At 40.2% G+C, this 12,708-nt stretch overlaps 2 protein-coding genes across 3 annotated transcripts in view; one reads left to right on the top strand and one right to left on the bottom strand.

Annotated features, from left to right (window-relative positions):
- Positions 1-480: 480 nt before the first annotated feature.
- Positions 481-3,770, bottom strand: LOC117398062 (galanin receptor type 1-like). Its single transcript, XM_033997055.3, has 3 exons — positions 2,932-3,770; positions 2,430-2,495; positions 481-1,597 (listed from the first exon to the last, which is right to left on the bottom strand). Exons 1-3 carry the CDS (start codon positions 3,739-3,741, stop codon positions 1,265-1,267), a joined length of 1,209 nt encoding a protein of 402 aa, XP_033852946.2. The 5' UTR covers positions 3,742-3,770; the 3' UTR covers positions 481-1,264.
- Positions 3,771-7,807: 4,037 nt separating this feature from the next.
- The window catches only part of LOC117398127 (nuclear factor of activated T-cells, cytoplasmic 4-like), a 52,679-nt gene continuing 47,778 nt past the window's right edge, over positions 7,808-12,708 (top strand). Inside the window, exon 1 of one of the 2 annotated variants that reach the window (XM_033997111.3) lies at positions 7,808-8,298. In XM_033997111.3, coding sequence (XP_033853002.3) covers positions 8,163-8,298 — 136 coding nt within the window. In that variant the 5' untranslated portion in view covers positions 7,808-8,162. Of the gene's footprint in view, positions 8,321-12,708 lie in introns of both variants that reach the window. The other variant, XM_059016804.1, reaches the window with a different exon arrangement.

The following is a 12,708-nucleotide window of genomic DNA, read 5'->3' as shown; positions in this document are numbered from 1 at the left end:
AGACAAGCATGGTAAAGGTAAAGGCTACAAGACCATCTCCAAGCAGCTTGATGTTCCTGTGACAACAGTTGCAAATATTATTAAGAAGTTTAAGGTCCATAGATCTGTAGCCAACCTCCCTGGGCGCGGCCGCAAGAGGAAAATCGACCCCAGATTGAACAGAAGGATAGTGCGAATGGTAGAAAAAGAACCAAGGATAACTGCCAAAGGGATGTTAAGCTATATTTTCACATCCGAAATTAACTTTTTAATAAAAAAAAAAGTGAAGAACCCCTCAAGAAAAAAGGGGGCCAGAAATAATGTTTCCAATTGTATATAATAATAATAATAATAATAATAATAATAATAATAATAATAATAATAATAATAATAATTTCATAAAAAATCAAGATCATTTCTACACACAGAAAAACACATTCCTTATTCAATCTAGTGATCTTAAAATTACTAAAAATAGCATCAGTTTTCTTCCCTATAATTACAACTTCATCAAAAGTCCAATATCATTTTGTTGCAAATTGTTTTGTTAGTATACCTAGTACGAGACACAGACAGACAGACTGACAGTGGCTAGCATATCTATTCTGTTTCCAGTGCATTGTGAAGTATCTGGTAATGCTGTGGTCTGCTCATGGTTCTGCAAGCCAGGGTGTCTTCAGGGTAATTCTCTGTCTGCGGTTAAAATGTGGATAATTCACATATTTTTAACATCTGTTGAATTCATTAAAATGTCATATATTGGTGGTAAGTTTACAAAACGTTCCCCAGTAAGCTATCAGTTTACATTTTAGTGCTGGAGTGTGTAGTGGTCAATTCAAATATAAGTGGTCAGTTCAAATACTGATATATTGTGCAATGGTCAGTTCACAAAAAGTTTACATATTAGTGGTCAGGTCACATATTAATGGTGCAGTTTTGTAGTGGTCAGTTCCCAATAAGACATTGTATTAGTGGTCAGTTCACATATTACTGCTGGCTTGTGTACCGGTCCATTCACAATAAGATCTTATATTAATGGTCAGTTCACAAAATAATGCTATATTGTGTAGTGGTCAGTTCACATATTAATGATGAATTGTTTAGTGGTCAGTTTACATATTATTGATGAATTGTTTAGTGGTCAGTTTACATATTAATGATGAATTGTGTAGTGGTCAGTTCACAATAAGTTATTATATTAGTGGTCAGTTTACATATTAATGCTGGAGTGTGTGGTGGTCAGTCACATGTTAGTGGTGGAGTGTGTGGTGGTCAGTTCCCAAGATCACATGTTAGTGCTGGAGTGTGTGGTGTTCAAGGTATTCTCGGATCTCCCAGAGACCAGGGCGCAGCTCACATCCTCCACTGAGCGCTTGGGTCTGGGCCTGGGGCAGTGGATGACCTCCCTGTAGGCCTGCCGGAAGTTCTCAGACAGGAAGGCATAGATGAGGGGGTTGAAGCAGGAGTTAGCGTAGGCCAGGCAGTGCGCAGAGATGCGCAGGGCAAAGGAGGCGTCTGTCAGGGGGAAATAACCAAAGTCTGCCCACATGGAGACCACGTGATGGGGGAGCCAGCAGAAAGAAAACAGGGCCACCACCGCCAGCACTGTCTGAGTGGTCTGAAGAAATAACAAGAGAATTGATTTGCTGTGGTTAAACAAGGCAGTAGCCAAACCGTTGTCTGCTTGACTTTCTTAATTTCTTCCAGTTTTTACTTGTGTTTCTGACCAAGTGAAGTACTGGATGAATGATCTATCATATCACAAGATCCACTCAACAAACAAACAAACAAACAAACAAACAAACAAACGAGAAGCAGATACTTCCACACATTACCCTGATGAAGGCATTAGAGCTGAAACGCTAGTTTATTCTAGTTTCATTACCAGTGCAGAGTGTTTGAAGTTCTGGATAAACGACTTATAATATCACAAGATCCACTCAACAAACAGGAGAAGAAACAGATACTTCCAATACCTCTCACACACACATTACACTGATGATGGCATTAGCTGTTTGTCTGCTTGAGTATATTTTGTTCAAGTAACTTGTGACTGGAATGGATTACAAAAAAGTATCTTCCTCCAACACTGAATAAAGTATACAGAATGTCACAATGTTTTATATTCCGTTTTTAAACTTTCTTATCCTATGTCAATTATTTAAATCATACGTCAAATTATTTCCATTATTTGTTATTGTTGTTATTGTTATTGCTTTTTGTTATTATTGTTACTTACTTTGTTGTACTCAATCATAAATTGTGTTTTTGAAAAATGATAATAAAAATAATTAAAACAGAATGCCACAAGGTGTATGAGTACAGCTTTCTTATGTTGAATAATAATAATGTTGTGTTCACACTGGAATGAAAAGGGATTGTATTAATGAACAGTACTGTTATCAGGACAATGCTTCCTGTTTAGTATTGTCTAAAAATAAATAATGTACCTTTCGTTTTGAGCGCTCCGATTTCTTGGACATGACCCGAATATTCTTGTGAAGATGATTCAGAACCTGAAGCAAGAAGATGAGAACATTTTTACAAGTGTACAATTGTGCATACAACAGCAGAGAAATTAGTATCATTAAATACAAATAACTATAGATAAAAAGCACAGCATTCCTGTAGGCATTATTTGTAACACTGGTGATGTTAAAACAATGTGGCATTGAAATGCTTTCAACTGGACATCACCTGTAATGGAACTTTACTGAGAGAATCATAGAATACAGCTGTGTACCAAATGTAAAGACCCTATTGTTATCTGAATTGCAAGTATGGGTCTCATGCTGATACAGTACTATTAACTTATAACCTTGCAAAAAATAATGGTTTACTGAGGTTTTACAAAGTTGTATAAGAAAACGTGAAACCTACCAATTGACAGTAACTCATATTGGGTAACATTTAAATTAAAAACGATCTGTACTTTAATAAATTAGTGCTTACTTGAACATAGCAACACGATATCAGAATCAATGGCAGCAGGTATCCTAGAACGAGAATGGCAGCTGTGTAGGTCTGTTTCTGTGCCTGGTCTTCCCACAGATTCCAGCAGAATGTGCTATTGGGAGCCTCGTAATATCCAGTAACATAGGTCTGATGGTGGGCTACTGGAGCGGCCACAGATAGTGACAAAGCCCAGACTACCCCCATTCCCCACATGGCATTCCTTCTGCTGCGAAACCCAGGGGAGATCTTGGCATGGTGCACAACTGCAATGTAACGGTCAATAGACATGGCAGCCAGGGTGAAGATGCTAACGAGCATGGTGACGGTGACAAAATAATGCACGAACTTGCAAAGAAGAGGTCCAAAGATCCACTGCGGGAGGGAGTATATGGTTGCTTGGAATGGGACGCAGAACAGGAGGAAAGCCAGGTCCGCAACGCTTAAGTTCAGAATCAGGATGTTGGTGGTGGAGCCGTTCTTGCCTCTTTTGTTAAGGATCAGGACTGCAATGACCAGAGTGTTTCCGACCACGCCAAAAACAAACACCAAGAAGAATATCAGAGGGACGATGAGGACTTGCGGGCCCTCGGGCCAGGTCTGATCTGCGCTCCACGTCCCCAGAAGCTGAGTGCTGGTATTGTTGAGCTGCTGAAAAGTTGGAAGGAGGCTTGAATTTAAATGTAGGTTGGTGTCGTTCAGCAAGGAATGATTTGCAAAATCCAGATACTGGCTGCCAGTATCGTCTGGCATTGAAGAACTGTTCATCCAAAGAGGGTCAATCACTCTGACTGGAATGAACAAATCCATATCCTACAAAACCTGGAGATTCTTCTAGAACTCTGTCTAAGGAAAGTATTCTTGGATTTTCATCCACTACAAAACAAACAAAGAAACAGATTTTTATTTATATATATATATATATATATATATATATATATATATATATATATATAGATAGATAGATAGATAGATAGATAGATAGATAGATAGATAGATAGATAGATAGATAGATAGATAGATAGATAGATAGATTGTTTCCTGACCTATTATGGTATTTGAGTCACTCTTTTTGCTCATTTTGTTATTCTCATTTTGTGTTTAGGTGCTTTGGCTATGAGTAAGGTTGCATTTGTTTCAAGGTTATCACAGATTTAACGATTTCCTGGAAATGTACCCATTGCCGTGTAATATGTTGTTCCCAGGAGAAATTCCCATTACTGAAAGAATATATTTTGTATCACTTAAAAATAAATACAGCAAACGTTGCCTATTGACGCACTATCTGCATTTAGGAAGCTGGCAGACGGTTTAGTTTATTTCAGGTAACGCATAGAGATACCTCCACAATATCACGTTTACTTATTTACACGTATATATTTTCCAAGTTATATACAAAGGCCACATTCGCACGATTACAGCTACAATTATTACAAGTATTTCAGATAACAGTAAGAAACCGCATAAATGATCCACTAAGACATTTCTTATAAATGAAACGTTTCGTTAAATTTCAACAGAAACGTTTAAATTAAATATTTTGATAATTACAGTTACACACACACACACGCACCGTCCAATTTTAAGTCACTGATAATATATTTCACATAGATAAATACAACAACAACAAAAAATAATATAACTATAAATATATTTTAAGACGTTTGAGACCGTTTTCCAAATGCTTGGTCGATCCAACGTTTTATATTCAGTTGTTTCCGTACTGAAGTCTATACGAAATAAATAAATAAATAAATGAATGAATAAATAAATCATGTTACCTGGTCTTAAAAAAATGTTCAGAGTTGTCCCTCTAGTTCTGCAAGTCTTTATCAATTATTTTCTTTAAGCTATTTTGTTCCAGAGCATCAATGTAAAAATTAAAGTCTAACGCGTGTAGCTACAGTATACACTATAAATATGACTGACGGATTAGCCTACTCCCTTTCGTGCTCCATGTAACTCAGCATTTAATGTCACCTCTATCTGTCTCGGTATCTCATTCTCTCTTTCTCCTCCCAATCCTCCTCCCCGTCTCTCCCTTTCTTTCTTCTCCGTCCAATTGTCATTATCTAACTTATTGCGTATGGATCTATTTACATGTCATATTTGTATATACTACGACCATCTATCTATTTAGGCTATCTGTCTATCTGCCTGTCTGTCGGTCTATCAATCTGTATTTATATCTGTCTCTCTTTTCCACTATATCTGTTTGTTTCTACTATATCTATTTTGTATCTATTTCCTGGCCACTATGAGAACCTGCACCAAATATCGGGTCGGGTCACCGTTTGTCCTGATCACAGCTTGACATGGCACAGACTCCACAAGGTGTTGGAAGGTGTCTCGAGTGATCCATTCACTCATTAATATTTAGGCAGGCAGAGGATGGGAATGACGAATCGTTCAAACAGTTGGATTGAGATCCGGGGGATGGCCATGAAAGAAGTCTCTGTCATGCTCCTCAAACCAGTTCTGCTGGACGGGTGCATTATCGTACTGAAAGTCAGGGGTCAGCATTGCTGGGGGGTCCGCAGCGATGCTTAAACTATTCATTCAGCCTCCCAGAGTAATCAAGGGTCCCGGGGTATACCAGGAGAAGATGCCCCACACCAGGGCGATGCCAAACCCAATCGCGGAGACAGACAGACATGTCCTAATAAAGTGGCCAGAGAGTGTAGCCAATATTAATACAACTCCATGATGATTTGAGTTAAATAAATAAACAAATACATCATATACTATAGCCTGATATTACATTTTGCAGCAGGTCTTTATGAAAAGGATGTCAGCGCCACGTAATGCTTTTGTACATCACAAAACGCGTTAGTGTTGGTCTACAGGACAACAGTTTTAAAGGCGTGAAGGAAGAAAGGTTCAGGTCCTTTTCAGTGTGACCTATGTTCTAATACCATCGAGGCTCCTGAAAGAACAAATGTGTCCAATAACTGTGTATGTAGGTGTATTGCTGGATAACCCTCAGGCGTCAATTCAAATGTGTTTATTCTTGAAAATAATAAACTCGAGACGGTTCAGTAGTTTATAAGAATTGGCCGTACAGCTGTCTCCCGTGGTAACGGAACAGCACGAGTGGGTTGAAATGAAACTCTGGCCACCAAAACAACAAATAAAACGTGTATTTGTTTATGCTTCGGGTTACCAGATTTCTTTTTTTTCTTCTTCAGTTCACTGAAGCTGCAGCAACTCTGACGCAGTTAAAATAAGTATATAATATAACACAATCATCACTTATAAATTTAAACATTGTGTGTGTGTGTGTGTGTATATATATATATATATATATATATATATATATATATATATATATATATATATATATATATATATATGTTAATCAAAATACAATAGGGACTCACTTAAAAGCTAGCTTGGCTGGTGGCACTTCCAAGATAAAAAATGAATGAATGAATGAATGAATGAATGAATGAATGAATGAATGAATTCGTGTAATTAAAAAAAAAATCCAAGAAGTTAAACAGAATAATAATTACTATTTTTGAATAATACATTACTGTGCTATAAACTTACTGGGCGACACTGGAGCGGTGCGAAATAAACAGGATTGAATCTTATTTTTTTGCGGTTTGACGCGCGTCATGCGTGGGCATTGAGCGATCAGAGAACAGCTTCAATGCACGTGGTCCAGCAGGGTGAAGCAGCCTCCAGAATGACGGAGAAAACAATACTACTTGTCGTTAAAAAAATATCAAGAGCTTTATGACAACGGGCATCATAATTATAAAGATACAGATCTGAAAGAGATGTGTATTTTAAGTACAATAGGCTTTAAATGTATGGAGCTATACTAAGATCACGATTGTCCTTGGTATACAGTACACACAGGCAGCATGCATATACACTTTATTTAATACAATTATTATATATTCTAACCATCTGTTTAAATGAGGGACACAATCACATGTACATATTTGAAAATCATGTAGATTCCACTACCTGAAATCTGCATATTGTTTTAACGCAATGTTAAGGTTTGTAGCATCTTATGAACACAGCTAATGGTTCTGAAATGTATATATTTATGAATTAAGCATTCATCGGTAGCCTATTCTGTACGTTTTTGCTTCACAGTGTACAGTAGTAGGCTATACCTCTATCAGTGTACATACTGAAAAAAAGAACTGGTACATAAACTGGCACATGCATAAAAGACTTGAAATACAAACATGCCACTTTTTGACAGTGTACCATTTTCTGACATTACACGGGTCACATTGTGGTATACGTACTACATTCTTACAATGTACCACTTTCTGGCCCTACACCAGTGTAGTGTTATTTTTTGGTATGCGTTAAATAGTGGTACGCATCGCACTGCATCTGTTTTAAGAGAAATTGATAGTCTGTTTTCAGTTTAAGTTTGCAAACAAATTAGGTATAATTTAGCATTTGCTTTAAGTTATCCTACAAACCTTATGTCGAAAGTGGTACATGTAGGAAAAGTGATTTAATATAAATGCACCGCTTTTTAATAAACTTACCTCTTTGTGATATTTAGTGTGAATTGCTGTTGAAGTACAGTTGATTTCAACATTTGAAAACGTGCATTTGTTGAGCTGTATCATATCTATGTTTGAATTCTTATTTTTTCAGGTAATTGGTGAATTGTTATTATTATTAGTAGTAGTATTAATACATTCGGCCCTTTCTCAGACGTCTTAAAATACAATCGATCAGATTTTATTGACGTACACTTGAGGTAGCCAATCATCTCTCTCGAGAACATGCGTCTCGGCCAATGAACTACAGGGAAAGCGTGCAAGCCCTTCGTTCTTTCAATAGAGGGGGTGCAGAGCAATCCAATCATAAGCCAGGAATGAGAAAGCGTCGACCAATGAGCGCGGGGAAAAGGAAAAAAAAACTTTGCAAAGTTGGAAAAGAAAAAAGGGCATAGACGTTTTTGGAAATAAGTAACAGTACAGTGGGAAAGGGCGAAAGAGTGCGTGAAAGAAAGAAAGAAAGAAAGAAAGAAAGAAAGAAAGAAAGAAATTCTAACAGGAAGGAAAGAATAATATAGAACTCGGTTGTTCTATTGTTATTATTGTATATAACTGTAGTTAGAATCAGCCTTAACTAAAGGAAAAGTATTGGTCATATTATTAATATAGTTATTTTTTTAGTTCGGTGCTCTGTCAGTCCTCAGAGTTCTGTTTTTCCTTTTCTTTTCTTTTTAAAATCTGTTTTGCCCAATGGGAGCCGCGCCAGGATGGGAGGATGGTGAACTGGAGTTTAAACTGGTATTTGAAGAAGATCCACTGCCGGGTTCGGGTCCGACTGCCGCCGAGCTGGAAAGAGGGAGACCCGCAGACGTGAACAATAATCGGGGTTAGTCTGATAAACTCTACCGGTAAACGAACCGTGTGTTTTACTAGCGATGCATTAACGCTTTACATAAATAGTTTTGTGTTTTTGTTTGTTTGTTCAAAATGTCCTGAAATACATTATTTTTCATTTAAACCTATTGTGTACATCCAAAAAACCTTTTCATGTTAGCATTTTTTGCATTTTTGGACACTGCAGTTATACCCTTTCAAACACATATATATATATATATATATATATATATATATATGTGTGTGTGTGTGTGTGTGTATTGCCCATGTTTCATCACTCAGACCCCTTACCAAGTACCGTGGAGTCTCTGGATACATAACCGTCTACTCTTTATAAAAAATATGCTAAATATTTTATGATCAAGACATCTCACAAGTAGAATGGGCCCCGAAATGTTTCCCTTTTCTAGGGAAGCAACAAAAGGGGATAGGAAGTTTGTTGCCGAATAACTTCAGTCAGACTACTTTCTCAATAAATATCTTGGTATCTCTGAATAGAAAATCGTCTCCTCTGTAGAAATATACATTGACTATTTTTACTATTAAACAACTGGGGTTCTGCTAAAGGTGGCAAAACTGCTGTAACTAAATAGTAACTCGAGGAGGCAGTAACGCGTTCATAAAAAAAACAATATTAACTTAAATATAAGACCTATTTTGGAAAATATACTAAATGAATTTACTACAAATACAGATAGACCAAATTGCTCACAAATCTGGGCCACCCCGGTCTCTTCTTGTAAAAATTAAACACACAACCTATGTTTTAACTGTGAAATTACTAGAATTCCTAACCCCATATGGAATTTTGTTTATATCCGTTAACAAAAAAAAAAAAAAAAAGCAGTGACGTTGAATCTCTAACTCTGTTTGTAATGTACCTGACTATATTCACGCGTGAATGTCTGAAAACGAACTGGAGGGGCGGGTTGTTTGGGTATAGAACATTTTGGGATGCCGCTGAACTCATGTGCTCGCTTGCTCATTTCAGTGTCATGTGCATGAAGAGCAGGTGATTATCTATTCATGGCCAGCGATACTTTGAATAATGACACAAGCCGTTTTGAGTAGTGCGGTAAATTGGCAACAGTTATTTGATTTTTTAGCTAGGCCATAACATTCTTCATTTGGGATGTATTAATGCAATTCTTTAACTGTAGAAAAAACTAAGTACTGTCAAGTCTAGCTATTTCTGTTTCAGACTATATGCATTAAAATCGCCTCAGGCTAACCTTTGCTTTTCTGTTTGCCCTTGTCTCGTTTCTATTAATCAATACATCAAACTGACAAAGTCATGACCTTTATTTAAAAAAAAGATAGTTTTGTGTGCTCTTTTGCATAAGTGGTGTAATCAGTTACCCTTCCATTTATTTGCTACTACCGTTTTCACAGCTTAAAGATAAAACTAGAAAAAATTATGTCAAGTAGACAAACGTTTTGGCCAGTGCCCGGCAGTGTTTGGGGAGGAGAAGAGGCAGCTCAGCCCTCAAGGCTGTTCTCTTATTAGAACAACATTTGCCCTGACGAGGGGATCACATTTACTTGAACAGAATGTAATCATTTTAGTGTTTCAGGTACTTCACCTGGTAGCAGTGGAGCCGGAACCAGGCATGCATCAAGTGCTTTAACAAGTACTCAAGTACAAGTATGGAAAGGTACTTGTACCAGTCATTGTTTTGCCTTGGGTAGCTGCACCGTTAGCCTGGTGACACTAATATGTCCCGAGGGAACTCATAAATTAATTAAGAAAAGGGTTTTGATTAACATTAAAATGGCACCCGAATCAGCTGATTATAAAGAAAACAAACTATTTATTTCGCATCGCTCGAGTGCCACTTCCACGTCACCTGTTGTGGTGTGAAAGATTTTTATCATTTTGTCGCATCGCTGCACAGTTTCCCTTAAAGGCTGCTTCCCACCAGACGCAATGGGGCAAGCGGAACTGTGCAGCGATGCGTAAAAATGAATAGAACTTATATTTTTGATTAGTATCTTTCACACGCGACGCAACAGGCGACGCAGGAGCGGCACCAGGTCAGCACTGGAGCGGCATGAAATAAATAGGATTGAATCCTATTTTTTGTTGTTTGAGAGTCAACTAGGGCATGGAGAAATCAGAGAACAGCTTCAATGCACGTGGTCCAGCAGGGTGAAGCAGTATCAAAAATGACGGAGAAAATAGTAATACTTGTCGCTGAAAAAAATTCCCAGAGCTTTATGACAATGGGCATCACAATTATAAAGATACAGATTTGAAAGATAATATATAATATATAGATAGAGTCTATTTCAAAGGAACTGGATAACCCTGGTGTGTATGAAATATTGCCATATATATTGAAATATCGTCAGAGAAGACACTCATAATTTCCACATCATGTTGATGAATATGTATCAGTCTTGATCATAGTTTTGTTAATAGCATCGTTTGTGGCTCTGCAGCTGAACGGGCCACCTTTCTGGGGTGACGCACTCGGTCCTGCCCACTGAGAGATTAAAACCGTCATCCTGAGGAAACCATTTTTCTTTTTCCTTCTCAAGACGGTACGGTCAGACCTCTGTGTTTAGCTGAGCGTGTTGATAGAAAAGAGCTTCTCGAGTTGAATATTTCCCTTGGCTTTGGCCCTTTTGTCTCCCTGGTGTATGCTACGCGCTGACCAGGTGTGTGACCACGCGGTTAGGTTAGACACCGTTGCATAGCTGCCCCCCGGTGCTTCGGTACCTCGGTGCAGCAATAGCCCTTGGTACTTCAGTATCTAGGTGTGCACAGTGCTCACTGCACACGGCACGCGGTGCCCAGTGCTACAGCGCCAGTGCACGGACACGATGCCACACGGTGTACGTAGTGCTCACGGTTCTCGGTGCACACGGTGCTCGGCACGCACGGTGCACACGGTGCTCCACGGCTACATCCTGCTGGACATCCTCGACGCACAGGCCTCCTGTAGTCGCTCCCCATCCACGCAGGCGAGATGGGTGAAGCGTCCCAGCTGGCACAGGAGGATGCACTCTCTATAGCGGCCTCCTTCTCCTCTAGCATGGAGGTAGGAGGGGAGCCTTAACCCCCTGCTGAGGCGGAACCTAGCTTCGAGGTGGCCTCAGAAGCCAGTGCTCCACTGCTGTCGGACTCAACATCGGCTCTGATGGGGTGCGCTGTAGCGTTTTTCCAGGTCCCCTGAACGCCAGCGGCAGAGCCGAGTCAGTCTGTATTCCAGACGCGAGCTTCTCATCCTCAAAAATTCCCCACCTTCCTGGACTTCATGGAGGAGGTACGCTCCTCATGGGATCGTCCAGCCTCAGCTCCAAGCATGCTGAAACAGACCACACAACTTGCCTCCTTAGAAGGAGCGGGAAAGCTGGGGCTAGCAGGGTTCCCCCGAGTAGACTCCACCATCGCGGCCTTGGTCAAGGCTCCGTTGGTGGGAGGATTAGCCAGAGACCCAGTGTGTCTGAACCCGCAGTGCAGGGTGGTGGAGTTGCACCTTAAGAGGGCGTATGCAGCGGAGGCAAAGGGAACCCGCCTGGCAAACACGGTTGGTATACTGACGGCCTATATGGATGGCGTCCTGCGCGAGGCCCTGCTGGCTGAGCCGGTGGCCACTGAACTACGCCTCCTGTCTAGCACGCTGCTACAGATCTCCGGTCTCCAGGGTCCCCGGGGTTGCATCGCATTGCCTTCAGGCTCTTGATGTGGGCTCAGAGGAACTTGCTGTCCCTGCGGGGTGACGCACATTCCTCGAGCGGTGAATTGGGCAGCGGACCTCCTCTCGAGGGAGGGTCCTCTTCCATCAGAGTGGCGACTCCACCCTCAGGTGGTGGAGCGTATTTGGGAATTATTAGGAAAGGCGCAGGTTGAGCTCTTTGCCTCGATGGAGATGACACACTGCCCCCTGTGGTACTCCCTCCACCACTTAGGCGGTTCACTCGGCGTTTTTGTACGCGTTCCTGCCTATACCGCTGCTCCCAGCCTTTCTCGAAGAGGCACTGGGCAGGTTCCAGCTATGGGTCTGGCCCCTTAAAGGGACCGCTGGTTAGCCCTAGGGCTATCAGATGCTGTTGTGGGTACTTTGCAGAATGCTATGGCAGATTCCACTAGGTCGTTGTATGCGTATAAGTTGAACTATTTTCAGAATTGGTGTCTGACTAGGAGTCATGACCCAGTCTCTTGCCACATGACAGTTATCTTACAGTTTCTGAAAGAACTGCTTGATGCTGGTAGGTCACCTTCCACCTTGAAGGTGTATTTAGCAGCTATTTCTGCGGATTCGGTATTTCTGGGTGCGCATTTCTTGACTACCCGGTTTCTTAACCCTTAGTGGTCCATTTATTCAGGTAATATTCGCGCTGACAATAAAAGATACTGAAAAATAAGCGACACATTAAACTAAAACAAGAAAGGGGG

This window comes from Acipenser ruthenus, chromosome 54 (assembly GCF_902713425.1).
Source record: "Acipenser ruthenus chromosome 54, fAciRut3.2 maternal haplotype, whole genome shotgun sequence".
NCBI classification, from domain to species: Eukaryota; Metazoa; Chordata; class Actinopteri; order Acipenseriformes; family Acipenseridae; genus Acipenser; species Acipenser ruthenus.
Note: the sequence above shows the minus strand (reverse complement) of the source record. Positions and strands in the feature narration are given on the sequence as shown.

What these genes read in the sequence shown, in the direction of transcription:
- LOC117398062 (XM_033997055.3), bottom strand. Translation starts at nt 3,741, where the DNA reads ATGGATTTGTTCATTCCAGTCAGAGTGATTGACCCTCTTTGGATGAAC. An exon ending in TATCGTGTTGCTATGTTCAA is followed by an intron (nt 2,496 to 2,931) that starts GTAAGCACTAAT and finishes TTCTTGCTTCAG; the next exon opens with GTTCTGAATCATCTTCACAA. An exon ending in CGGAGCGCTCAAAACGAAAG is followed by an intron (nt 1,598 to 2,429) that starts GTACATTATTTA and finishes TTATTTCTTCAG; the next exon opens with ACCACTCAGACAGTGCTGGC.